The 27,030-nt window shown below is 39.5% G+C and overlaps 1 protein-coding gene across 1 annotated transcript in view; it reads right to left on the reverse strand.

Moving 5' to 3' along the window:
• DCTD (dCMP deaminase) overlaps window positions 1-26,489 on the reverse strand; it is a 43,027-nt gene extending 16,538 nt beyond the window's left edge. The window contains exons 1-3 of the mRNA XM_007496084.3: window positions 26,196-26,489; window positions 21,289-21,403; window positions 18,771-18,906 (exon numbers count right to left, since the gene is read on the reverse strand). Coding sequence (XP_007496146.1) covers window positions 18,771-18,906; window positions 21,289-21,403; window positions 26,196-26,218 — 274 coding nt within the window. The 5' untranslated portion in view covers window positions 26,219-26,489. The remainder of the gene's footprint in view (window positions 1-18,770; window positions 18,907-21,288; window positions 21,404-26,195) is intronic.
• Window positions 26,490-27,030: the final 541 nt, after the last annotated feature.

The raw sequence follows: 27,030 nt of genomic DNA on the forward strand, positions 1-27,030 counted from the left end.
ACTCAATTGTTCCCCTTTCTGTAAAAATCAATTTACAGAATTATTCAGCTGCTTCTTGAGTTAAAATGGATTTTCACTATTCATTTTCCAGTTACTGAAAGACATCCTGTCAGGGCCTTCGTATTTCAATGCTGCTCTCTGAAGAACCTACCGTTTGGGTCAACAATTTAACAATTTAATATCCTCTAAATCTAAGCCTTTTCCCCTGGAAAAGGACAAGAGATGTCCCCTGTGGTCATTGCTGAATGGAGCAACTGTTTTGTTAGATTCCTCTAGCAATCTCTTCCATTTCAAAAGTCACCCCCCTCCCAAAACAACTGTGATCACTGGCTAGATTACTGGAGTCTTCTCTCTCCCATTCACCTCAACCATCACAGTCAAAAGACCTGGTTTCAATTCTGGACTCTGCTATTTACTACCTGTACGGCCTCATTTGCTCACCCAAGTAAGGGGAAAGAAAAAGACATGTATTAATCATCTACCGTCATTCCCCTCTGCCTCTCCCTCTAGTCTTCATGTCTTCCCAGAGCAAGCCTAGAGAGTATAGCACCCAAAAATGATCATGCCCACTTGACAGAGGTGACCCTGGGGACGCCGAGGCTGGTACTGTTTCCACTATGATATAGGAGACATAGAAGAACATTATTTGGCACCGGAGACAGCGTGTGCCAAGAGGAAGAGCCCAGAGCCTGAGGGTACTGGACGCTGTCCCGCTAGAACGTAGACCCTCTTAGGTAGACGGCTTCTTTTTTGTCTCTGGGTCCCCAGTGGTTGGAATAGTGCCTGACACACAAAAGGAACTTAATTGGATTGACTGACTGCTTGTCGGCCTGGCACGCCGACTGCCATTTATAACATCATCTCCTCTGGAAAATATTACAATATTTTCCCCTCTTGGTAACAAGGTGGGAGACTATGGGTACCAATGTTGCATGTCCCATCAGACGCCAAAGCTGTGTCCCTTGGTTTTGTTTAATCTTTTCTTTGCAAAGAGAGGGTTTTGCTCTATTACAAAAACGAATAATATGGAAATAGGTACTGAGTGATAATACATGTATAACCCAGTGGAATTGCTTGTCAATTCTAGGACGGGGGAGGGAAGAGAGGAGGGAGAGAATACAAATCATGTAACTATGGAAAAATATTTAAAATTTAAAATTATATTTAAAAAAGTGAGGGTTTGTGGGGAAAAGGGAAGGGATATTGGGAAGTATCTGTAGTATGAAAAAAAAATAAAAGTGAAAAAAAAATGTCCAGACATAAACTTTGGATAAATAAAGGATACCCACCATCAAAGAGGGCAAAGACTTTACTTGGGTTTGTTTTTCCCCCTTTTTTTCTGTAGTGGGAAAAGAGCTCCATCAATTCTTCCACTCCATCTCTCACTTTATCCCAGTGTTCTAGTATCACGTAGCTGCCCTCTGAAGGGGCAGGTTTAGGTAAGGTCTTACAGTACTTTGCCAAAGGAACCAGCTTAGAATAAACCTGAAGTCATGGTGGAAAAAGCAGTAGCCTTGAACCGGCTCAGTCAAATTTGTTTAACATTAATATATGACCCCATCTCCATGATGTACAGCAGGTATGCCAAATTCAAATAGAAATGGGAGCTTCTAAACCACGCAAAAGGAGTCCTGTAAGCCATATATTAACTTAGAAAACCAAATATTAACATTAACTATGTTCTAGTGTATTTTTATTTATTTTGTTAAATATTTTCCAGTTATATTTTAATATATTTAAATAAATAAAATATATTTCCCAGTTAATATATTTAATATGTAAGCATATGATTTAAGTATAATATATTTAATAACATATTATATATTTGGTAAGCACTCATTCAGGAGTGTTTCTGGCCATGTTTGACCTCTGTAACATATAGCTTACTCCCTATGAAAATATACCAGCACTATTTTCTCTTATAAATTGTGTTTACATTAAACAAAGCTCCCACTAACTCTAGACACAGAAGAAGCACCTAGACTGCAATGTCACTGGTTCCTTTGCTTGAAATTCAACACATTGGGATCAAAAGACATTGATGCCATCAGAAAAGAAAGCAGGCAAGCAAAGTAAGACTAGATACTCTCAAAAGCCCTTCCCTAGCAATTCTTACTAACGGGGCGGCAGTCATTTGGAACCTGAATCTCATCTATTCAAGGCAAGCAGCAACTGACAGACATGTGGTTAGAAAGATGGGAACAGCCTCGCTGACATTTAATGGGGGTCAGTGAAGACACCACTCCAAAGCCAAAGCACTTCTGAGAGTGCGGAGGGATTATCAGAGCCTCACACCATGCAGAGAAAGTGCAGGGGATAGCTCTGACTCAATGCCTTCAAAAGCCAACTTGTTCACCATCCAACCACTTTCTCTCCTGGCTCACCAGGGAGAAATTAACTCTTGAATCCAACCGCTCCTCTTCCTCAGCAAATCTCTATCCTGTCCCCCAAAAGGAAACCATTCAGAAGCTCTATACCACATCCCTCTCTCCCCCCCAAATCATTTAGGTCAGCCCTAAAGTCAGGGAAATGAACACCAAAGATCTAAGGACTCTCATGTACTCAAGACCTTCAGGTCTGGGATTCTTAATCTAGGAATCATGAACTTGATTCTAAAAAAATGTTCTGATAAATTATATTCCGGTGTAACTGTTTTTTTGTTTTTGTTGGAGTTTTTTGTTTTTGCAATCCTACGTATTTTACTCAATGCATTTAAAAACATTATTCTGAGATGGGGTTCACAGATTTTAGCAGATTATCAAAAGGGTCCAAGGTTTCCCCCCAAAAAAGTTAAGAACTTTGGCTATAGAAGCAAGTTGTATATTTGTAAAATGACTATATATTCTCTTTTTTTTTCCACCAGAGAGGAAAGGTGAGAGGATGAATCATAATCACAACAGCATTTTATAATTTTTATATATATATGTGTGTAAATATACATACATATGTATATTTATATATATATATAGAGAGAGAGAGAGAAAAGAAGGAGGTGTGAAAGAGAAAGGGAGGGAGAGAGAGAGGGAGATAGAGAAGGAAAGGGAGAGTGAGAGCAAGGGAGACAGAAAGATAAAGAGGGAGAGAAAGAGAAAGAAAGAGGGAGGGAAGGATAGAGGGAGAGAAAGAAAGAGAAAAGAGAGAGAACACTAATGAAAGCATTTTCCCATAACAACCCTTCTGAAGTAGGAAGTGGTGTAACAATATTATCCCTATTTTACAGATAAAGAAACTAAAATTCATAAGACACTCCTGGGATATAAGGTTAGGTTTTTGACTTGGGAAGACCTGAGTTTAAATCCCACCTGTGACACTAGCCATGTGACCATGGATAAGGCATTAGCCTTTCTGAGCCTCAATTTCCTGATCTATAAAACTGAATTAATAATGCCCCTAGTACTTGCCAAACAGGGTCTTTTGGGTGTTTGTTTTTTTGGGGAAAAGGAGTGTTAAATGAAATAAGGTACATGAAATGCCTTGCAAACTTTAAAGTGTTATATCAGTGTCAGTTATCATGAAGGTGTTGCTGGGGCTGACTGAACTGAATAAATGAAACAGGTAAATACCTGAACAAAGTGTGAGAATTTCTGAGTGACTACCATCAGCAGTGACTCTCCAACTCTTCCAGTTACCTCAATAACAGCTTCCTTGCTAGTTAAGAGAACTGAAAATATACTTTTATTTGTAATGCTCCTCTAAACACAAGGAAGCTTAAAAGTAAAATAAACACACATACCCCCCTCTAAAAACACACACACACACACACACACACACAACAGAAGATAATCAGAGAAACAGTAGAAAATTTGTAGCAACTAATGCAGGCTGAAACAAGCAGAACAATGTATCTAAGAACAACAATGAAAAAGATCATGAAGAGGGAACCAAAATGAGCGGGGGAAAAATGACCCCAGAGAACAGAAAAATGGAACATATTCTAGCAGAAAGCGGAGAGTCTAAGGGGGCAGAATTTTGCCTACCGTGTCAGATGTGGTCACCATATTGGGTGTTTGGGGGGGTTTTTGGGGTAACTGTTTTTCCTTGACATAAGAAAAGATTTAATTTCAGGGAATAGGAATGAGAAATAGGGTAAATACATCCAGAAATGAACATGATATTAAGAAAAGGCACCAATAAAACTTATTTGGGAAAGTAAAAGTATTGCTTCTCCCCCTCCCCAACTCTTTGAATTTCTACAAAGCTATAGGAAATTCAACAAGATTACTGGACTCCCTCTACTAACTTTCACTGATATTTACAAATAACCCCTTAAAACTTGAACCTGAAATAGATTTTATCAGCAATGGAACTCTTCTACCAGAATTCATGGAGTTCTTTTCTTGCGGTGGGTTGTTTTAAAGAGTGATGGGCTACTGTGGGTGTTGACTCTTTAATTTAAATATAAATGAAGACTCAAAATCCTTAGGGAGGGGCAACAGAAGGAGGAAGAAGTTTAGGGAAAAAAACCCAGCATGGACCAACTCAACCATGGCAGAATCCATTAAAAATAATTTCCCTAAAGTCTTTATCTTATTTTAATTGATAAGCACTTACTGAGTATATTTTGTCAACGTTACTGACTTTTAATTTTCAAACAAATAGGGCAAGTTGGCTCTTTTTTTTCCATATTAAACAAGTCAAGCTCATCTCTTTTTCTATTCTGTTGCACTCAGTACCTGTGGAAATTGCTGGTGGGTTATAACCAGTGTACCAAGACCAACTAAGCTGTTGATGAATCCATCAAGAAATATTTATTAAGCTGTGCTAAGGGCTAGGGACACAAAGAGGCAGAAGAAAGTCCCTGCCCTTAAGGAGCTTATAATCTAATGAGGAGGGAGACAATATGCAAACAAACAGATACAAAGCAAGCTAAGTACAGGCTAAATAGAAATATTGTAATAACTATAAATACATATATATATAAAAATATGTAGAGGCTAAAAAATAGCAGATAATTAGCAGAGAGAGGGCACTGGAATTAAGCACTGTTTTGAGGATCAAATGAGAAAACCTCTATAAAACACTTAACACAGTGCCTGGAACATAGTTGGTTCCCAGAGTCTAGCACATAGTAAGTGCTTAATAAAAGTCTGGTTAGGGTATAGGTATAATCTAAGGGAAAAAATATTAAGTCTGAGAGATCATTTGGGATCTCTCTCCTTAGTGTCCCCATTCCACTCCACAACCCTGACAGGAGAACTGACCACAGAATCCAGGTCAGGACTAACTAGACACCCAAACTTCTGGCTTAACATCAACAAAGTTCAATTCAACAAGCCTTTTTTAAAGTGTTTCCCTCTATATGCTTGGTACTGTCCCTTGTAGCCTAAATCTTTGATCCTATAACTCTAGGTACAAGCCTTTCTGATCTCAACAACAATCCTGAGAAGTTCTCAAGTTGTTTTTATTCCATTTTTAGAGAAGAATGAAATGAGACCTGGAGAAGTCAAGAGATTTAGCCAAGGTCATACAGCTATTAAGTGTTAAGGCAGGATCTGAATTCTAATCTCAGGTACTCTCCTAATTCTGAGTCTAAAGGTCTATCTACTACAATAAGTATCCTTAATGTCCTACATTTGCTGAAAAATTAAAATGAGGAAAAATGGCCAAAAGAGCTCCAATTTTACTTTAGTCACCTAAATTCAAAATTAATGGCATCTTAAACAAAGTCCTTTAATTGCAGAATTTAAAAATTCATGCTCAATTATCATATTCAATATTTTAAGCTCACTGTGGTATCTATCATTTGGGTAGGAAGGAACAGTGAGAAATAGTTTATGCCTCCACTAATTGGGAGATACAGAGCCACCAGCATGGGTGAAGATGAAAATAAATGTCCTTGTCCTCCAAGACTATTCCATATGCCTCTGCCAGGTTTCTGCCCTCAGGATTGAGACTATACAATGCTGGGAGCATAGTCTGTGTTCAGTAAAACACTCCACTGAGTCATTGACTTAAAAGGGATTTCCAAAGTCGGTGCTTTCTAATTCCATCACATTTTTCCTTCCTGAATAAATATCTTCTGACCATCCTTGAAGAATAAGGCATTGGGCTAGTTGCTAGAGATAAGGATAAGTAGAGGGCAAAGAATGCCCTCTGACTTGGAGCTTAGGGAACTAGTTTTTTGTTTTGCTTTTTTTAATTTAGAGGCAGAAAGTCTGGCTTCAAATTCCTGCTCAGATTCCTTTCTTCCTGTGTGACTTCAGGCAAGTCACAATATCACAGGGTTGCTCTTCCTCAGTGGGTTGGACTGAAGGATCTGGTCCCATCCAATTCTGTCTTTCATGACCCTAAGAAACATTCCCTTTTCTCAAAGTCAAAGTCCAGTAGAGGAGACAAAACATGTACATCTCAGTTAAATGTCATTATCAGCTGGGCACAGGCTGTGTGGGGGACATTCTAAGGAAATGGGGTGAAGGAGAGAAGCAGAAAGGGAGAGAGAGAAGAAGGGAACAAGGAAGACAAAGGGAAGAAATAGAGGGGAAGAGAAAGAAGGAAAGAGAGTGGAGAGAAAGACAAAATGGAGAGGGGGAGAATGGGTTAGAGAAAGGGAGATGAGAAGAGAAAAAATGAGAGGGATGTGAGGAAAAAATAAAGGACAAATTCTCTGGCATGCTTGGCTTCCTTTAAGTGCCAGGAAAAGCCTTTCCCAGTTCTTAATCTCAGTGTCTTTATTCTGAGATTGTCACCAATTTATCCTGTATATACCTTGTTTGTACATAGATGTTTGCTTGTCATCTCCCCCATTAGACTGGGAGCTCCCTGATTGCAGGGACTCTCTTTTACTTTTCTTTGCATCTTCACAGCCCAGCACAATGTCTGGCATGTAGTAGACACTTGCTAAATGCTTGGTGACAATCACATATTTGGCATTCTCAACTGCAAGGCACTACTTGAACTAAGCAGTTAAGAGACTGACCAATATGGCGGGTAGACCAAAGCTGATTTTGGCTCAATTGGAGGCTTCAAAGGCCATTTTCCTAACACTGTCCTCATTGGTAGAGGTACTTAAGGCATCACACTTGTGTGAGTTGTCAAGAGCTTGGGAGGGAAGAGAGATCTTGGTTTTCTGACTTCTGGTTTTGAAAGAGAAGGCATGAAGTTAGATTCTCTTCAGTTCCCTGAAGGCAGAGAAAGTCTCTGGGAAGATGAAAAATAAGAGATACTATCTCTAGCTACCCTTGAGACGAAAGGAAATATCCCACTGGGTGAGATGAGGGACTCTCTCTCGGTTGAGCTGAAATCTCTTTCCCCCAATGGGACAGAATGAGATGTCTCATTTATAAGCCTTTTCTGATTTCTATTGGCTATTACCTTAGATAAATGGGTTCATTTGCTACTTGTTATGTATGTTCCTTTCTGGAACTGGCACTGGTGGGAAGGGAATCAAATCTTGATTGTATATCTTAAGACATTTTTTCTTTCCTGATTAAAAAGACAGCAAACAGGGACACAGCTTGAACCTAAAATTAATTTCCCTTATATTAATAATACTTAGAGGAATCGACAGATATAAGCCCAGGCAAGTGCCCTTTTCTGAAGGGTGCACAGCATCTAGCCTCTGGCACCCATCTTTTACTCCCCTTCTGGCAAGAATCAAAATCTCCTTTGAAGAGGGATGGACAGAGGAGAACAGAGAGATATCTCTTCATACCTCTCTATGAGCCACATCTAAAGAGACCCATGTGGCCACACAGCACATACACAGTCCTTACATAAGAAAGGGCTTTCTCAATTATTATAGTCGAGAAACAGAATCAACTACTTCAAGACATAGAGAGCCCTCTGTTGCTAGAGAGGTATAAAAAAAGCTAAATCATCCTCTCTTAGAGATGCTAGAGATATCTGAAGTGTGGGAGAATTTGGGCTAGAAGACCTTTAATTCAAGATGCCTTACATCACTCAGATTCTTACTCCCTTCTAGGAAGATCACACCCAGTGTGCTATGATTGAGAACTGCCTTTGAGGAAGGACACTGGAAAAATGGGAACATTACTACAGCAGGCTGACCAGAGCGTGGACACCATGCAAAGATTAGTTGATGAACCAGAGGTTCTTGGCCTAAAAAAAGAGAAGGTTCATGAAGAATACTGCCTTTAAGTATCTGAAATCAGTTTAGGCTTCTTCTGCATGGCCCCAATGTACCCCTACTAAGGTTTAAAGTAAAAAAAATTTTTTTAATTAAAAATAAAAAGAATAATGTTCTTAAAATGCAGAAAAAAATAGGACTGCAAAAGAACCAACTATATTGAAATGTAGTTATCAAAATATATATTTTAAAAGGAACAAGTTCACGGAACCTAGGTTTAAAACTTCTGTATTAGAGCTTTTTAAAAGGAGAAAGGGCTGCCGGGGGAAGGGGGGGCACAGAGAGCTCCTCAATAAGGGATGACTCTAAGTGGACAAAGACGTACGTGGTGGAGTACCTTCCTTGGAGTGATCCCCAAGGTCCCTTCCAACTCTAAGATGCAGTGATTGAGAGATGAATGATAAACAGGCATTAATAAACAAACAGATGATATGCATGAATCGGGATTTCAGAGACCCTTTCCCATTACACAGAGGTTTTCCAACTTATTTCCCCCTAACTTTAAGGAAAGAGGAGGGAGGAGTAAGGAAGGGAAGGGAAGACACGTTGACATCCCTTTTAGCACTAGAACAGATCTTGAGAAGCTTTAAAAGGCTCAGCAGAGGAGATGTGACTCATCCTCATCAACATAACCCCACCAAATGCTGTTTACAACTCTATGGCCCTGCTTCCCCTGACATTTTCAGGACTCTTCATATTTTAACAACCCTTTGGGTCAAGAAACAGTGTTTGCTCAGATTTGAAACACCACTATTCCAATGCAATTAGGAAAAAAACTAAACTTTCAGAGCTGAGATGGACCCTGAAGAGTAATAATATGACTACCCCCATTCTCAAGTTGAAGAAACTGAGGTATAAAAAGGTGAAGCCTTATTGCCCCCAAATGTTTGTGTGTTGAGTTGCCAGTGTCAGAGAAGAGATCAGGACCCAAGTTTCTTGGCTCCTAAGCCAGGTTTCTTTTTTACTCCAATTTTCCAAATGCTGTTAGGAAATAATTACAATAGCTTACATTGATAGATAGATAGATAGATAGATAGATAGATAGATAGATAGATAGATAGATAGATATAGATAGATATAGATATAGATATAGATATATAAAATTTTTAGTCTAGACTTATGATTTTCTTAGTGTAGGGAGAGGCTTCTGGTGAAACCAGTCCCTCTACCAATACAGACGGGCAACTCTTCTGCTCTTAAATAGCTACTTTAATATTTGCTTATTCACAGACTTAAGAAACAGAAGAGAGCTTAAATGTTGTCTCAATCCCCTCATTTTACAAATGAGAAAAAGGGTGCCAAAAGAGGCAAAGTGACCTGTCCAGTGTGACACAGAAGTTAAATGACTGGGACAGGATTTCAGACCCTCATAGGATCACAACTGGACCTTAGAGGTCATCTTATGATTTGAATCCAGGTGGCACAGTGGATGGCGTGCTGAGCCTGGAGTCAGGAAAATATCTTCCTGACTTCAAATCCAGCCTCAGACACTTACTAGCTGTGTGACCCTAGACAAGTCACTTAACCCTGTTTGTCTCAGTTTTCTCATCTGTAAAATGAGTTAGAGAAGGAAATGGCAAACCACTTTAGCATCAGTGGCAAGAAAAAAAAATGGAGTCACCAAGTGTTGGACACAACTGAAAATGACTAAAATCTGAAATCTTCCCCCTTCCAAATCCTTTGACTTTCCACTGCACTGTAATGGCAAAAGATCCTCACAACGAACCTGGGGTACAAGGACTACAAGTATTTTGGTATCTGTTTTACAAATGAACCTATGAGGTGACTTCCCAAGTTCACACAAGTAGTAAAATTGTACAGCTGGGATAAGGATGCCAGATTGACTCCATGATCAATGACCTGGTATTATCACTAAAACAGACTTTATTATTATTATTAAAAAACATTCATCTTCAGATTTATATTAGGAACTTGCAACAACATCAAAGCAAAGAATAAATGAAATAGATCCAGAAATGAGCAAGAACTAAAATTTGGTTCCAAATAATGCCTCAGAATTTCACCTGAAAATCATACATAAATCAATCCCATAAACTGGAGATCCTCCAGGAAAAAAATGTCATGATGAAGTGAAACCTCTCTAATTCAGCCTGATAATGGGGGAAGGCCGGGCTGGATTAGTACAGTATCTTATTTACAGACTATTTTAAAGAATTGCGGTCTCATTATTTTCAAAGCCTGGATAAGAACCCCAACTGCTAACAAAGTATTTCCAAGCAGAAATCTCATCATGCTTAATGAATATATAGGATACATTTATAATTAGCAGCATCCATTTGCATATCAACAATTAATGTTCTAAAAGTCCTTAAAATAAAAATCACTGAATGTGCCCCCAAAGTCTTATTTAGATTATTAATTTCTCCGCAAACCCTTTCATCAGGGGCAATGAAGAGATAAATGTTGGATAAGCAAGGGTATAAATGTGGAGCACATTATTTGAAATCGACACTTTAAGAAGACTAATAATAAAAAGGAATGTTGTACCTGGACACAGTGCAGGAGGTCAACTCCTGGCTCTGTTACTTATTAAGATTGTGGCACTGGGTCAGTCCATTAATTTTACTGGGACTCAGTTTCCCCATCTGTAATATAAAGGGCAGTAGACTCAATGACCTCTATGGCCTTTTATATTTTGAAATCTATGCTCTAGCAAAACTCCATGAGACAAAAAAATGGCAAAAACTAAATCATTAATATTTGATTTTTTTAAACATTGAAGCTCATAAAAAGGGCATTTAATATATACACATTGAAATAGAAAAGATTACTCATGAAATAGTATTTTATATATATATATATATATATATATATATATATATATATATATATATATAGCCTGATTTGGTTTTTAGGCAATTTTTTTTTTAATTACAGTATCTTCAAAGCTGCCCTGATTCAGCTGGCCTTCTTCCTCTTCTATTCCACATATTTTTTAAAAAATTCCATGGGGCCCAAATGCTAACAAATCCCTTCATTCTTGCTTGAGACACATCTCTACCAGTTTTTATGTAATCTCAGGCTTTCTGAACATAGCCCTTCAGCTGGGCACCTTTGCTCTCTTAGTCTGGGAAAAGTTATTATATCCCTGCCCTGCTTCTCATTTTGCACTTACGTTCTCCAGCATACCCCCAATAATTCAACTCTTGTAATCACAGATTAAAATGCACATCCCCCCATTAAAGCAAATTAGCAAAAAAATCATTACTTAAATGTTCTTTTCTCAAGACTATTTACAAATCCACTTCCATACTAAAAAGCCAGAGAGGGATGGTTATGAACGTCTGCATCCTTGGGTGGCCTTTTATTTATCTAGAAACAAACTTGATGAACTCGTCCCCCACCTTCAATATTTAGAGGTGATTTGCTGGATTTATTTTCTGTAAAAAGCCCTCAAAGGTTTTCCCCATCAGATGCACTAGTTGTTTTGTGCAAAAATCTCTAATTAGGCTGGCTGTCAGCCTGGGCTCTTCCGAGATTACCCTGCAGATGGAGAATGAAGGGGACCAGGCAGCCTGTGCAAAGGCACAATATGTTAAAACAAGCATTTTGCTTGTACTTTAAGCTCTAATTGAAATTTAAATTCTGCAGTAAAAAAGACACAGTAAATCATCAAATCTATGGATCAGCCTCACAAAACCAGAGGGCATTCCATTTCAACTGACTGCAAGAACAAATTTGATCTTAATTACTAGGAAGCTCTTACAAGTTGTGAAGGAAGTCGCAGCTTAAAGAGAATCAGCCTCCCAACTTCGTGATAAATTAGTTTCTCCAGACTAACCTTTTGGATGCCAAAGAAATATATCACACGCATGGCAGTGAGGAAAATGTCAGTGTTCAAAGAGGGGTGAAGTAAATGGCTAAGTAATCACTAAAATGACATGAATGCATGCTTAACAATATGCTAAATCTGGGAAATAAAGATTAAAATTTAAATATAAAATTTGAACAACCACTGCCACACACTGGCAGCATTTTAAAAGTGTGCTTTCCTTAGATCTTACTGCAAAGTTTTAAGATTTCTTAGCAATTTCCAGGTCTGGATTTCTTTCTTTAGAGGGCCTTCTTTAGAAATGAGAAACTCTCCACATTGATCCCAGGGTCTCTTCTCCTATCCTACCCACTTCATTTAAAGATGCCAGCATTCATTATGTGGGATATGAGGACTATCTATTTGGGATGGAATAGGACACAGTGCAACAGTTAAAGGGAGAATGACATTCTTGATCAAAGCAGATCAAGTCAGAGACCCTTCTATACAGCCATTGGAAATGAGTCTGGCATGAGGTCTGAGAAGTACCTACTTAAATGGACCCAAGTATAAAAAGAGTCATTCTTGTTCCTGGAAGAGGTTCTGTTTTTGCCACTTTCTCGGGTGAAGTAGGAAACTGCAAGATCATCTTACCCTTGGGTGAGAAAACCCCAAGGAAATGGAGTAATGCTTCCTTTTCTTTGCCACATGCATTTTTCCCTGTGCTTTATCAAATCTTTATTTTGGTGGTAAAGTGTTTTCATCAAATCTTTGCTCTAACAGATTTTCCAGTGGGGATGAAGAAATCAGTAGGAAAAGGAATAAGTTTTCCCTTTTCACAAGGGAAGAGGCTGCAATCTGGTCTCAGTCCAGCAGCCCTGCCCTTCATCAATATAAACATTTCAGGAGGCATTGTTGCTGTTTTAAACAGTCTCCTTTAACACTGGAAATTTGGTCCTGCCTCTGATTTTATGGGTTCTGCAAAGGAGTAGATAGGGAAGGAAAGTGGGAAGGAGGGGAAGGAAGAAGGGAACGAAAGAGAAATAAAGGGAAGAGGGAGAGTGTGAAGAAGGAAAGGAGAATAGAGGAAGGAAGGAAGGACAGGGAGGAAGGAAGGAAGGAAGAAAGGAAGAGAGAAAGGGAGGGAGGAAGGGGGGCAGGCAAGGGAAGGAAGGAAGGAAGGAAGGAAGGAAGGAAGGAAGGAAGGAAGGAAGGAAGGAAGGAAGGAAGGAAGGAAGGAAGGAAGGCAGGCAGGCAGGCAAGGAAGGCAGGAAGGCAGGAAGGCAGGAAGGAGGGAGGGAGGGAGGAAGGGAGATAATAAGCATTTAGGAAGTACCTACTCTTTTTCCAGGCATTGTACTAAGTGCTTTACAAATATCTCATTTGATAATGGGAGAAGAGATGGGGAAAGAGATACTTTACTGATAAATAGGATCTTAAAATAAAATTCACAAGGAGGTCTTCACACCTTCTAATATTAATGATGCCAACTTATTTTTCTGTCCTTTCAGGAAAAATGAAGTTGTTTAATTGAGCCAGCCCAATCTTCATTTTCTTCATTAGAATTAGAACCTGACATAGAGAAATCATTGGCTTTGGAAACCTAAGACCTTGGTTCATATTCTCTTCCTAGGACCCTAGTTTCTTTTGAAGTTTAATTCAAGGGTCTCCTTCTCCATGGGTCCTTGGGTCCTTTCTTGATCTGCACCCTCCCCTCCCCAGCTGCCTAATGCATGAAACTTTTCCTGACACCCCAACCTCCTCCCCACAAATCATTTTTTCTACACATCATACTTTCTTAAAGAAGGCCAAAGGTACTCACTGGTTTTGGGGAACCAAGTGAATGGCAACAGGATAAATGAAACTGACTATGGCTTAAAAGTTATGAAATGATGGGTTATAGATCCACCAGACATTCAGAAGCAGTTATATGTGCACCATCAGAAAACTGGCTGATTAAAGAGGTCAAAATAAATTCCAAATTAAGAGAAAGTGGAAAAGATTCTCTTTTGAGTACAGTTAATGTAGCTCCAACCCAATCTGCTTAAATACATTATTTAATTGGAAAAGCAGACAAACATTAACTGATATTTCTATCAATTACCATTTCTTAAGAAATTTTATTTAATTCAAACACATTTAGAACAGTCTAGGAAGGGACCTTTAGAATATAAGGATATATTTCCAAGGGACCATGAACTTTGATGAGAAAAAAAATACATTTTTGGTTTTCACCACCTCTAACTGAAATTTTGTTTCTTCTTCAATTATCGATGTAGGCTGTCAACTATTATATGGAATCTATAGGCTTCCCCAGACCACCAACAGGATTTATGATATACAAAAAAGCCTAAAATCCCCCAATACAGAAATAATCTTGTTCACACAATCACCAAAATTCAGAAGGGGCTTTAGAGTGTAGGAATCCTTAACCTTTTTTGAGTCATGGACACCACACTTTGGTAGTCTGGTAAAACCTGTGGAAACCTCTTCTCTGAATTGGGAAGTGCTGAGGAAAAGGGGAAACATTTATTAAGCATCTACTACATCCCAGGCACTGTGCTAAGCACTTTCCAAACATTATTTCATTTGATCATTTGTTCTTAAATGCAAAAAAATAAAAATAAAAATAGGAATTAAAAAAGAAAACTACACTTTCAATATAAAAGTTCACAGACCTCAGCTTAAGAACCCCTGATTCTCAATCTCAACCCATATCTGAAATCAAATCCACTCTAAATTATTCCCTCTCTCTGCCATTGGGTCTTTCCTTAGTGCAGCCTGAGGGAGAATCCATTATCAAAGTGGAATGGAGGAAGCCATGCCATTCCTCAGCTTATAATTTCTCATTCCCTCCAGGGCAAAACATTGATTCCTCAGCCCACTTGTTCCAACTAATTTTTCTGGGCTTATTTCAGAGTGAGAGCTTGGGCCCGCTGAGCAAGCTAAGGCAAAAAGCTCACGATGAGAACCAAGGGGACCCAAGAGCAGAATCCAAGGTTCCAGCGGAAGGGAGATAATGGCCAGAGAATGGGATGGGATGGAGATAGGAGGGAATCAGGCAACAGCAGCGATGAGAAGGCCCAACTGGCTATTTTTGTTCATTATTCTCTTCCTCCTTTTCATCATTCTTACCCTACTGACTCCTAAAATATTTTCTACTTTCAAATGGATGGCCATTTTCTTAGGAGGAAACAAGGTTCAATGAAGTGAAAGCTTTATGTCTATTTGTTCTACAGAGGCTGGACAGGGCTGTGACATCGGAAGGCCTCTCAGCTTCCTATCTATGATCCCTGTGATCCAATTGTTTCCCCTGAGAAACTGAAATTCAGTAGATATATAAATATTATTAGGGGGGGAAAAGGCTTCATTTGTAGCACTGCACACACTATTATTTTAACATAACTTTATGTATATTATAATGAAATGCTGTTTTTTAAAAGCCATTTAATACGCTCAATACTTTTAAAGCACATCAGTGGTAGCCCTATTCTTGCAAAAGAAAACTCTACAGAGTCTAATGTCACTACCATAAATGGGATAATTAATAAATGACAGTAAAGAGCTTTGAAAGCCTAGAAGAGCTACACAGATGTGGAAAAAATAACAAACAGGCAACCAGTGCCCCCAAAACTCAATAACTAGGCAAAAAATAAAAAACACTAAAAAACTGCAGAGCCAGACAAATGACTGTATTTGTATTTCCCCTTCTACAGAAGAGAGCTCATAAACACTGCTCACAAAGCATGTTGTCAACATGTACAAAGGCAGCATCTTAATATAGACAAAATCAGCTATTTTCAAGGTTGGGAAGGAGAGGTCTCTAATGGCAAAGCTTTTGCTGGTGGGTGGCTGCTACCAGCCTGCCTCCGCCATGCCATAATTGAAAAAGGCAGAGGGTCCCACCAGTGGGGTTACTCACTGACCAACAGGAAATGAGCAGGTGGGCAAGTGTCCACAACCCTCACAACCTCCTTTCTATTGAGTAACAATTGCTACTCAACTGCCATTGGCCCGCTAGAGCCACAAGAGGGAATTGGGAATGAGGTCCTCTCATGTTCCAAAGAGGGGTTCAAGCCCAGGAACTAATAAACTGCCTTCAGGCAAGATTCTATGTGCTCAGGGAATAAATAATGACTTTTGGTTTCTACCTATTTCAATCCAGAATGTCTAATGATGACCTTTTCATTTCTAAAATGTACATTCTAATATATATAACCCAGTGGAATTACTTGTCAACTCTGGGAGGGGGGGAGGGAAGAGGTGAAGGAGACATCAAGAATCATGCAAGCATGGGGGAAAAAATTTAATTAAATTAAATTTAAAATAAATAAAATGGACATTCTATACATGTATAACCCAGTGGAACTGCTTATCAGCTCCAGGAGTGGGGAGAGAAGAGGGGAGAGAAGCAACATGAAATCATGTAACTTTGGAAAACTTATTTGTAAATTTTTTATTGGAATAAAATAAAGATAAATAATAAAATGTATATTCTAAAATGTAAAATTTATTACATAAGAGTTTAGATGTGTACTTACTCAACATTAATCTTCTCTTCCCATTTCCTACCACTGAGATCTTAAAAAATAACTCATACAAAATCTGCATAAAATTTTTAACATTTTTTTGCTTATCACAATCAACTTTAGAGTTGATGCATTTGCATTGATGCCTTATACTCTTCTAATTTTCTCATCTTTTTGCACTGCTAGACTGTTGGTCCTTTAAGCAAGCTAAATTTTTTCAAACAGAAAATTGTCCTAGTTTGAAAATATTGGATATGGCTTGTGATAATCCTTCCCACATTTGTTCAGGGAGTAAATACTTTAAGTATTTTTTACTTCATTAAACTTTATTTTATTAAAAATTTTAAATTAAATTATTAAATAAAATTATTTTAAAATAAAAAATACACAGTAAAGATTAGTTATTATGATGATGATTAGGATATTCAAAATAACTATATCCCTATTATCTGAAAGAATCTACAGAGGTGTGATAGTTGAATTGCTATTGGAGAAAGCCAGATAGGTACAGTGGGAAAAATGTTGGACATGGGTCTGAATTTGACACCAACTCTGCCAGAAACTACTTTGGTGATCTTGGATAACCCATCTCATGTGTTTCCTCATCTATAAAATGAGCTTGAGAAGGAAATGGCAAACCACTCCAGTATCTTTGCCAAGAAAACTCCAACTGGTGTTCACAAAGAGGACACAAATGAAAATGATGACTTCCTTAGGCCTGGCACTCTATCCATTGTGCTACCTAGCTACTATATAAATGCTAGCAATTATTATTATTATTTCTACTATCCTGCAAATGGGAGAAATGTTACAGAACTGGATTATAAGATTTCAAAAAAAGAAACACAGTGAGATCTTCAAATAAACAGTCAGTGAGCTGGAGAACCATTTCTGGCACAATTCTAGCTTTTTGTGCCTGTGTAAGAATTTAAAAAAGAAAGCAGGCATCATTAGAAGTCAACATGGGTCTCTTAAGAACAAGTCAATGCCAAATTCATGCCTTTTCCCAGCCTGGCAGACCAAAGGACAGTTATTCACATTCCATGATAAATTGACAGAAGTTTCCCCAGTTTCCCTGTGGACCAGATGGGTAGGGGGAATGGCTAGAGAGGAAGGAAGGACGGTGATTAAATGGATCAGTGTCATCTTAGAAGGAAGCTTCTTGTGGAATGTGCCACCCACCCAACCCCCACTCCCGGGATCTATTCTCGGTCCTTTGCCCTTAACAATTTTTGTTAATGACTTCAAGAAAGGTACAGATGGCATAGTTAGCTAAAGTTAGAAATGAAAGTGAGCTTGGGGCAAGAGCGAACCCACTGAGTGACAGAATTGGGATAGGGAAAGATCTTAAAAGGCTAGAACTGTGGGCCAAATGAAGTAAGATGAATTGAATAGGGATAAATGTTTTTTGTAAAAATCCTCGAATTGGGGTTCAAGAGAATCAACTTCTCCACTTTGAAGTGTGGGAGAGATGGGACTGGGAAAAAAATTCCTATAAAAAGGACCTGGGAAGATGGGTAAACTAAAGACATTCAATAGGATAATCAAAAAAAAAAAGAGAAAAAATGCAATTTTAGGCCACAACAACAGAAAGGAGAGTCGTACGGTGCCAAGAGCAGTCATTTTCCTTAAGGGCAGGTCTAACCTGTGCCTGGCTCTCAATCTGCTGAGCCACCCCACTGCCCCTTCTATTACCTAATAAATAAGGTCTAAATTCCTTAACTTGGCATTCCAGGCCTTCTACAATCTGATAGCTCCTTATTTATCTTCTCTTGCTCATCTTCATCCTACCCAAACTTCCCTGTATGAAAGAAAGCGACTAGCTCAGTCTTAGAGAGGCCAAGAAACAGAAGAGCCATCCTCAATAGCGATGCGACCATTTATAATTATGGAATAGCACAAGATGCCTATATATGTTATATTATATATATATTCACCATGTTCTCCCCAACCCTGTCTGCCATTTTGCCTCTAGGGCTGAGATGGTACCAATTGGCTTCTATAGTAGTCCCCTTTCCTCCTTTCTCAGCATTTCCAATGCTTTCCCTGATTCCAGACTCCTAAAAGAGACTACAGTCAAAGAGGAATTTCTTACATCATTTCTCAATGTCCATGTGGTTACAACCCATTGTAGGAAGACCCAACTGGCATCCCTGGCTCTGTCAATGAAGCCAGCCAAGGGCCCACTTGTGGCTGGCAGAGCCCCTGAGGCAGCATTCATCCTATCTGTCCAACGTCTGTGGAACTAGACAAGCACAGAGGGTCAAGAGATTCAAGGATTTTCAAAGGATTTTCCTTCACCAGATGTTGATGGCTAAAAACGTAGAGAAAGATTTCTGACCTACTCTCCTATTTAATCATAGATCTGAAAAAGGTTCCATACCATAAGGGTATTTTGTGTCCAGTTTCTTCTCTGCTGTCCTGCTCCAGGGAAGCAAGTCATCACTGCACCCATTGGGCATCCCATTGTACCCAATTCCAACAATTTTGTTTTCTGCATTTACAATGCAAGCACCAACCTAGGTAGGAAAAAAAACTCAAATGGTTTCAGTTTGAGAATCAGAATTAGAATCAGGAAGTAAATCACTGAAGCGGGACTCTTATGAAAATTGTGGTATCTTGTCTTAACTTCATTAGAGCTGATGCACTAAACCACAGACAATTTCAGGAATTTCTGTCTGGGCTAAATGTTGCCTATGAAGATGTTCTGTACCACACAGAATTCCATCGGCTGAGTCGAGGGAGAGTTTTGAGACATTTCTATGACTTACTTTCACAGATTACAGCTTTCATGCTTTCAAAAAACAAAGAAGTACCAGAGCTCAATGATGCAGAATGGAAATGGCACCTTGCCTTTCTGACAGATGTAACAGAGCTACTCAACAGTTTCAATGTGCAACTTCAAGGAAAAGGGAAGCTCATCTGTGATATGCAATCACATGTGAAAGTATCTGAAGGAAAATTAGGCCTCCTTATCAAACAAGTGAAGGAGGAAAATTTCTGCCATCTCCCTTTAACTTAAAATATACTAACGGAAAAAACCCTTGATTGCATTCCCAAAAGAAACATGTGTGGATTCAATGGAAAAGGTGCAAAAGGAGTTCCAATTCAGATTAAAAGAGCTTCATCTCCATAAACAGGACATACAGCTTTTCTGTAACCCATTTTCTATTGAAATTGAAAATGTGGATACAATTTACCAAATGGAATTGACTGAACTGTAGAATTGTGGCTCTCTGAAAGATGTATTTAAGTCAAGCAGCTTGCCTAATTTCTATGCATCTCTTCCCTCTGAAACATATCCTCAGGAACCATGCACTCAAAATGGCAACCGTGTTTGGCAGCACTTATGTCTATGAACAAACTTTTTCCAGAATGAAATATCTGAAATCTCCAACCAGATCTAGACTAACTGATGCACACTTGCATCACTTGTTAAGGCTAGCAGTGACAAATATGGAACCGGACATTGACCATCTCATTAGCCAAAAGCAGGCCCATAGTTCCCATTGAAATACTGGTCAGTTTGTTGATTTAAATTTACTTGGTCTTTGTTTTAAATATTGTATTTGTTCCAATTTTGTTTTGTTTTTTTTACTTTAAAATAAGATATGTGCAGTGTGCATAGGCATTTGTTCATAGTTTTTTTTTTATAGTCTGGCCCTTCAATGGTCTGAGGGACAATGAAATGGCCCCCTGTGTAAAAAATTTGGGGACCAGGGGGCATCTGGGTGGCTCAATGGATTGAGAGCCAGGCCTAGAGATGGGCGGTCCTAGGTTCAAATGTGACCTCAGACACTTCCCAGGTATGTGACCCTGGGCAAGACCCCCATTGCCTAGCCCTTACCACTCTTCTGCCTTGCAGCCAATATACAGTATTGATTCTAAGATGGAAGGTAAGGGTTTTAAAAAAAAAAAAGTTTGGGGACCTCTGCACTATGGTATAGTGGGTATGGACCTGGCTTCAGTCAGGAGACTTGGGTTTGAGTGTCGCTTTGGGCATATTCTAGTACGAGAAGGAAAAAATATTGGATTTTTTCAGTACTGTAGCTTTCTTTATTATTTGGTATAAGTAAGTAAATATGATTGCAGATAATACTCATCTTAGAATCACATTCAGCTTTGAGGGGAATGCTGATAAAGCAAGTTTTCCTCATGGTTTCTTCAAGAAAACTGATAGTTCTGTGCATTATAATCATCACTAATTGAATTAATATATTGTGGCAACTTTGAAACATTGAATTTCTGTTTACCATTACAAAAGGACCAATTACTTGGTTTACTTGATTTTTTAAAATTTTTAATACTAAATTTCCACAAAATCAAAAAATCTCACAATATTTTTTGCTTTATGTGGAAATTTGTTATGAAAAATAGAAAATAAATGGATGAGAAATCATTTTTGGTTTTGTCATTGGTTTTGGCAAATTGTTCTGCTTATAATAGTGATGAGAAAACAAATGAGTTGTCAAATTGTTCTGATTGATTTCTCATCACTATAATAAGCAGAACAATTTGACAAAACCAGAAAGAGCCTAAGTCCAGATCCACTAAAATAGAGACATGGAGAGGCATCTTATCTCGTTAAAATTGCAATTTGTATATTCTCTCTGTCCCTGTATCCCAAGCATTGGCTAACTGATTATCATCTCTGGATCCTGCCCCAACCATCCACCCAAGACTTTCAACCAATTTCTGCCGCAATGAGGCAGTTAACTGAAGAATCTAACAATGTACTCAGATGGCAAACTAAGAAATAAAACTAGGAATGTGAGATGGCAGATTTATCCTAAATCTTAAAATTAATGGTTAGTCTGCAAAGTTTTCCCACTTCTGCCATTAACAGGAATATGGGTATCTTGCTGAGTGGGAGTGAATTATACTCTGCCAAATGTTCTTACCTGGGAGTTGGGATCTTTGCTCCTCTGGGCTGATAAAAAGGCCACGGCCATGAAGTACTCAGGCCATTCCAAATAGTCATCCCGTTTCTTACAGGGTAAGTCATTGGGGCTCGAGCTGCAGGAAGGACAGAAGCAAACTGGATGAGGATGATGACTCAGCATGTGAGAAAGGCAAAGGGCTCACTGACCAACAATCCAATGGATGGAGCATTGAGTTTAGAGTCAGAAAGACCCATCTTCATGAGTTCAATTCCAGCCTCAGATCCCTGTAAGCCTGGAGGTTAGTAAATGCTTGTTGACTGACACTAATGTGAACTATGAATGAGATAAAGGAAAAAGGGGCTAGGGTTCACTAGAGCACACAGGAAGCCAGCTGGGTTCAAGTACCAGGCTTAGCAGAGAAGTCATGTGGAAACCACAGAAATGAGGTCTGGGAAAGAGAAGGTTTTCCAAAAGCTTTGATTGAGTATCTGGTTTTTAGAGTTACTAACAGAATGGTGTAATGAATAGAATTCTGGATCTAGAGGCCGAAAAACCAGAGTTCTAATCCCACTATGGATTTTTACTTGCCTTGAAGCAAGTCATTTCAGCTCTGAGTCTCAGTTTTTCTCTGCTGTAAAACAGGGATAACTGCTGCCACATCCACCTCCTAGGATAGTCTGAGGTTGAAATGCAATAATATATGCAAAGCATTTGCAAACATTCAAGTAAAAATATATAGTAATTTTATTAATTTTATATTATAATATATATTACAAGAAAAGAATAGAAGACATACTGAAGCTCAGTGTGCCAAAGACTAAGAAACAACTGAGAGCCTTTTTAGGAGTGACAGGTTTCTGTAGACAATGGATCCCAGGCTATATCCACGAAATTATTTAAAAGACACTCCCCTGGAACAACCCGACATTGAAATGTATACCGATGGTTCGAGCAGGATAGTTAATGGAGAAAGGTATACTGGAGTGCAATAGTAACACTAACAGAGACATTATGGTATGCATCCTTACCAAAGCACATGAGCGCTCAAGGGGCAGAGCTAGTTGCTTTATTAAATGCTTTGCAAATCGGTAAAGATAAACGGGTCAATATTTACACAGATTCCCAGTATGCATTTTCAGTAATTCATGCCACTGCAGAAATTTGGAAACATAGAGGATTTTTGACAAGTGCAGGTAAAGAGATCGCATATGCCAAACTAATAATGCAACTTCTTGAGGCTGTACAACTTCCCAAGGAAGTGGCAATAATCCACTATAGATCACACACAGGGGCTAATGATCGTGTGTCTTTAGGAAACCATAGAGCTGACATTACAGCAAAATTTGGAGCTAGAGAAGGACCTTTTCATGTATTGAATTTCTCAATAGTTGAGCAGGACAATCTAACTGATGCCTATAATAAGCAGGAAATTCAATCGTGGATAAAGAACTTAGGAGCAAAACAAATAAGAGGAATATGGTTTTCGCAACTAGGCTAGCCCATCCTGCCTAAAAATTTATTTTATCACGTGTGCAATGCAATACATGCACAAGGACACTGTGGAACCCAAGCTGTGATCGATTCAGTGAGACGATTTTGGACTGCACCAGGAATATCCTCATATGCCATAAGAATTTGTCAAAAATGTAAAATTTGTATGCAATTCAATCAGGGAGTTTATAAGACCAAAGGCTTAGGAGGTCATCCCTTAGCATATACTCCATTTGAATGCATACAGATAGATTTTATCAATATGCCAAAAGACAAAGGGTTTAAGTATTGCCTTGTCATCATAGACAGACGACTAGATGGCCAGAAGTTTTTCCTTCCAAAAAGAACAACGCAGCATTTGTGGTCAAAATCCTATTAAAAGAAATCATACCTAGATTTGGGATTCCCTTAAAATTGGACTCAGACCATGGAAGTCACTTTACTCAATCAATATTAAATGAAATTTATAAAAATTTAGGAATACAAGCAACATACCACACACCATATCATCCCCAGAGTTCAGGGCAAGTGGAAAGATTAAATAAAGACATTAAAACATTGATAGAAAAATTTTGTGCAGAAACACACCAAAAATGGACAAACATTCTGCCATTAGTTCTGTTCCATCTTAGAACACGACCCAGTGGAGATTTGTACATCTCTCCATTTGAGATGCTATATGGACACGCAATTTGGCAAGGAAGGACTTGTAAACCAGCTTACATTGCCATGATAGGTGGAGACTGTCAATTAACAAACTATATACAAGCTTTACAGACAAGAATAGCAAAATTGCATGAAATGGGCTTGATACAACAAACAGTACCCCTGGATTACAATTTGCACAACATCAAACCAGGAGACTTAGTATACTTTAAAAATTTCAATAGAAAATTGGCTACAGACATAAAATGGACTGGACCACATGAAGTATTGCTTACTACCCGAACAGCTATAAAAGTTGCAGGGAAAGACTCATGGTTTCACTGTTCCCACATGAAACCAGAAAAAGTTCAACACCACTGTAACAGGCATCTAAGATAATTAGACAACAGTTAGGGCTGAGAAATGGAAACAAAAACTGATTAACATATGAAGTACAACACAAAGAAATAATAGTGACACGTAATGTTCGAGACAACTTTCCAGCCCAGAGGAAAAGCAACCCAGAGGAAAAGCATCCCAGAGGAAAAGCAACCCAGAGGAAAAGCATCCCAGAGGAAAAGATTTTAAACCAGCCCAGAGGAAAAGCATCAAGAAAAGATGCTAGAGACAAGAAACAAAGAAGAAAAGCTGAAATGGACAGCTAAGACTTTGAACTTTGTAAATTTGTTTATATAAGAAGAGGACAGATCAAATATGAGACATGTGTAAGACTGAGTGTGTTGAAATAATTAAACAAAAGTAATTTCACATATTAGGGAAATAGCATGCATCACTACATAACATGGAAGAAAGAAGAGATCCATCAGTCAACATGAGAAGTGGAAATCTGAAGAAACTTGATAAGTATTAATTCAACACAACAGTATTAGACACAAAACACAAAATCACAAACTGACATTGAGAGACCTTGTTTATATAAATAAGGGTCTGAAATTGTATTTATGCAAAATGTAAATATGTATATAGTTAGTTCCATTGGTTCTTAGGCAAATAGAAAGATCATTAGATATTTCTATTTGACTGACATCATTATGTGGAACAATGTGTATTGTTGTATTATATGTAAATAATTTCTGTAAAGAAGGTATTAGCTTTAGTTAACTTAGAGTGAGTAGTACTAGCACTAAGATTCAATTTCTTGTAATAGTTTTGTTCAACATTTTTGTACTGAATTTCATGTAAAACCCCAAAATTCCCCTTACCCTTACTTTCCCGCAAACAATCCTTAGAGTAGGTTTAGTAAATTGGTAACTATAATATAAATATGTGACCTTGGGAAGGTCACAACAAAAAAAGGGGACAATTGTGGAAAGGAAACTAGACTAACAGTTTGTGTGGGGGAGGGCCAACTGGGAGTGGCAGTTGGGTCTTGGGACTAGCACTTCCTTCCTGCCTGGAGAGGTCTTGTGCCCTGGGGTTGGAGGAGAGTGGAGCTTGTTCAGCCCAGTCTGGAGTGGCATGCTCTTCTTGGTTCAGCCCAAAGACACAGGCTTCTAAAGGTTAGAATTGTTCTTGTTTGCGGGAGTGGGACAAACTCTCCCCCAGCCTCTGGGGCCTGGCCTCAGGTCTGAAACTGAGAAAAAACTCCAATCCCAACTAGTTATTAAACATTATATTATTTGAATACGCAGTCAGATAAGTGGACTATCTTTACTGATCATAGAGGGAGCTGAACATCAGTTTCAGTCATTCAAAGACAAGCCGTCCTTATTGGATCCCTGCTGTTTCCTCTCAGCAGGGGGCATCTCCCTCCCTTGCCTCACCAAGCAATATTCCCTCTCTCCCTTTAACTCCTCCTTACCCCTATACAAACCTCCCATTATTCCCCATTTACCCCATTTTTCCCAATCCTATTTCCTTTCCCAATAAATATTACACTAGAAATAATATAAAATGTAAATTATATAAATATCTAAATTATATATAATTAGTAACATAATTATTAGTAATAATAATAATATTATTATTATTATTATTGCTTCACAAATGTGTGGTAAAAAGAAAACTAGTAACCAGCCAGGCAAGGGCACTTAAAAGTATTATCATGGGAAAACTGTAACTTTTTATTCTTTTCACAGGGAATGCCAAGGTTTTATATAGTTTCTCTGTCCCAAAAGATTCCCTTGGCATAATAGTGATATCACAGAGAGTGTCCTGGACTTAGATTAGAATAAGGATCAGTGTTCAAATCCTGTCTTAGCCTTTTACTAGTTTTGTTATTCTGAGCAAGTCCCTCATCTGCAAAATGGGAAAGGTAGCACCTAGCTTACAGGGTATAAGACCCTGCTAAAGAAATGCAAGCGATGTTGATTCCGGTGCTTTGCAAACCATGCTAGCTATTGTGATTGTTATTATTATGGGAGTTTGAGGCAGAGGGAGCTCCTAGGTAGGTTACAAGGGGCTACGTTCCTACACCCCTTTTTTCTCATATGGGGTAGTACGGCCAAAGCACGTCAAGGGGCAGGAAGGGCGGATTTTAGCACAGCCCGGGAGAAAATTCCAAGCCCTCCGGAAGCCCAAGACTTTTCCTCCGCGGGAAGCCGGGAAAGTGAGCTTGAAGATGACAATTATTTCCCAGAAGGCCCCCACCCCATCCCCACAGCGGGGCGTCTCCAGCCGGCACGCACAGCTACGCCAGACTGGGGTCCCAGAACCGGGCACGTGGGGCCCTGGAGTACATGGGAAGGGGAAAGGAGGAGGAGGAAAGGGATGGGGAAGAGAAAAGGTGGAGGAGGAGGAAGATGAAAGAGAAGGAAAGCGGAGCGTACCCAGCAAGCTGGTCACCGCTCATCTTGTTGCCTCTGTTGCCGCCGCCGCCGCCCCCGCCGCTGCAGCTGCCTTCCCGCCAACAGGCACAGCCAACAAAGCGGGGCGAGGAGGAGCCGGAGGCGGAGCCGCGGTCCGGGCCCGGGCGCGCGCGTTGGCCGAGTCTCCCCTTGGCCCGCCCTCCCGTAACTGCTGGGGCCACGGAGAAAGGAGCGAAGCCGAGCCCCGCCTCTCCCCCTTCCCGTGTTCTCTCTTGCCTCAACTCCACGTGCAGAGCTGCCCCTCTGGGCTCGCGAACTTCCGCAGTGTCTTAGCCCTTTCACCGCCAGCGTCTCCCACTTGCTGCGGTCTCCAACCTTTTCCTAGGTGCCACCACTCCCAAAGCTCGGGGCGCCTGGGGCTGCCCCATCATGGAGGCGGGGGTGGCAGTTGGATCCTATAAATGGCGTTTCCACTTCCTGGCCACGTGGAGGGACTCCCTTTGGCTTCCAATCGCTCCGGGGGTCTCTGCCCGTCAGAGACCTGCGCCCTTATGCCTGCCTTCCCTGGCCTCTAGCTGTACTCCCACCTGTATCTCTCTCCATTTCTACCTTCCCCTTTTATAACTCCATGCCCAAAGGCATTTTGGATGCTGGGACTTCTAAGTGAGATTCCAGATTTCAGGAGGGCCATTGGTTGGTTGGAGAAGAATGGGGTTCCCGGGCTTTCTTCTGGATGATACCAAGCGAGGTTTTGTACCCTGAGATTGAAAGAAAACCTCAATGTAACCCCCTGTAAATTAGAGGAGAGTAATGAAGCCCAGGTCTGCAGAAGGGTGAGGATTTGGGGGACAACTCA

Source organism: Monodelphis domestica, chromosome 6, assembly GCF_027887165.1.
Source record: "Monodelphis domestica isolate mMonDom1 chromosome 6, mMonDom1.pri, whole genome shotgun sequence".
Taxonomy (NCBI): Eukaryota; Metazoa; Chordata; class Mammalia; order Didelphimorphia; family Didelphidae; genus Monodelphis; species Monodelphis domestica.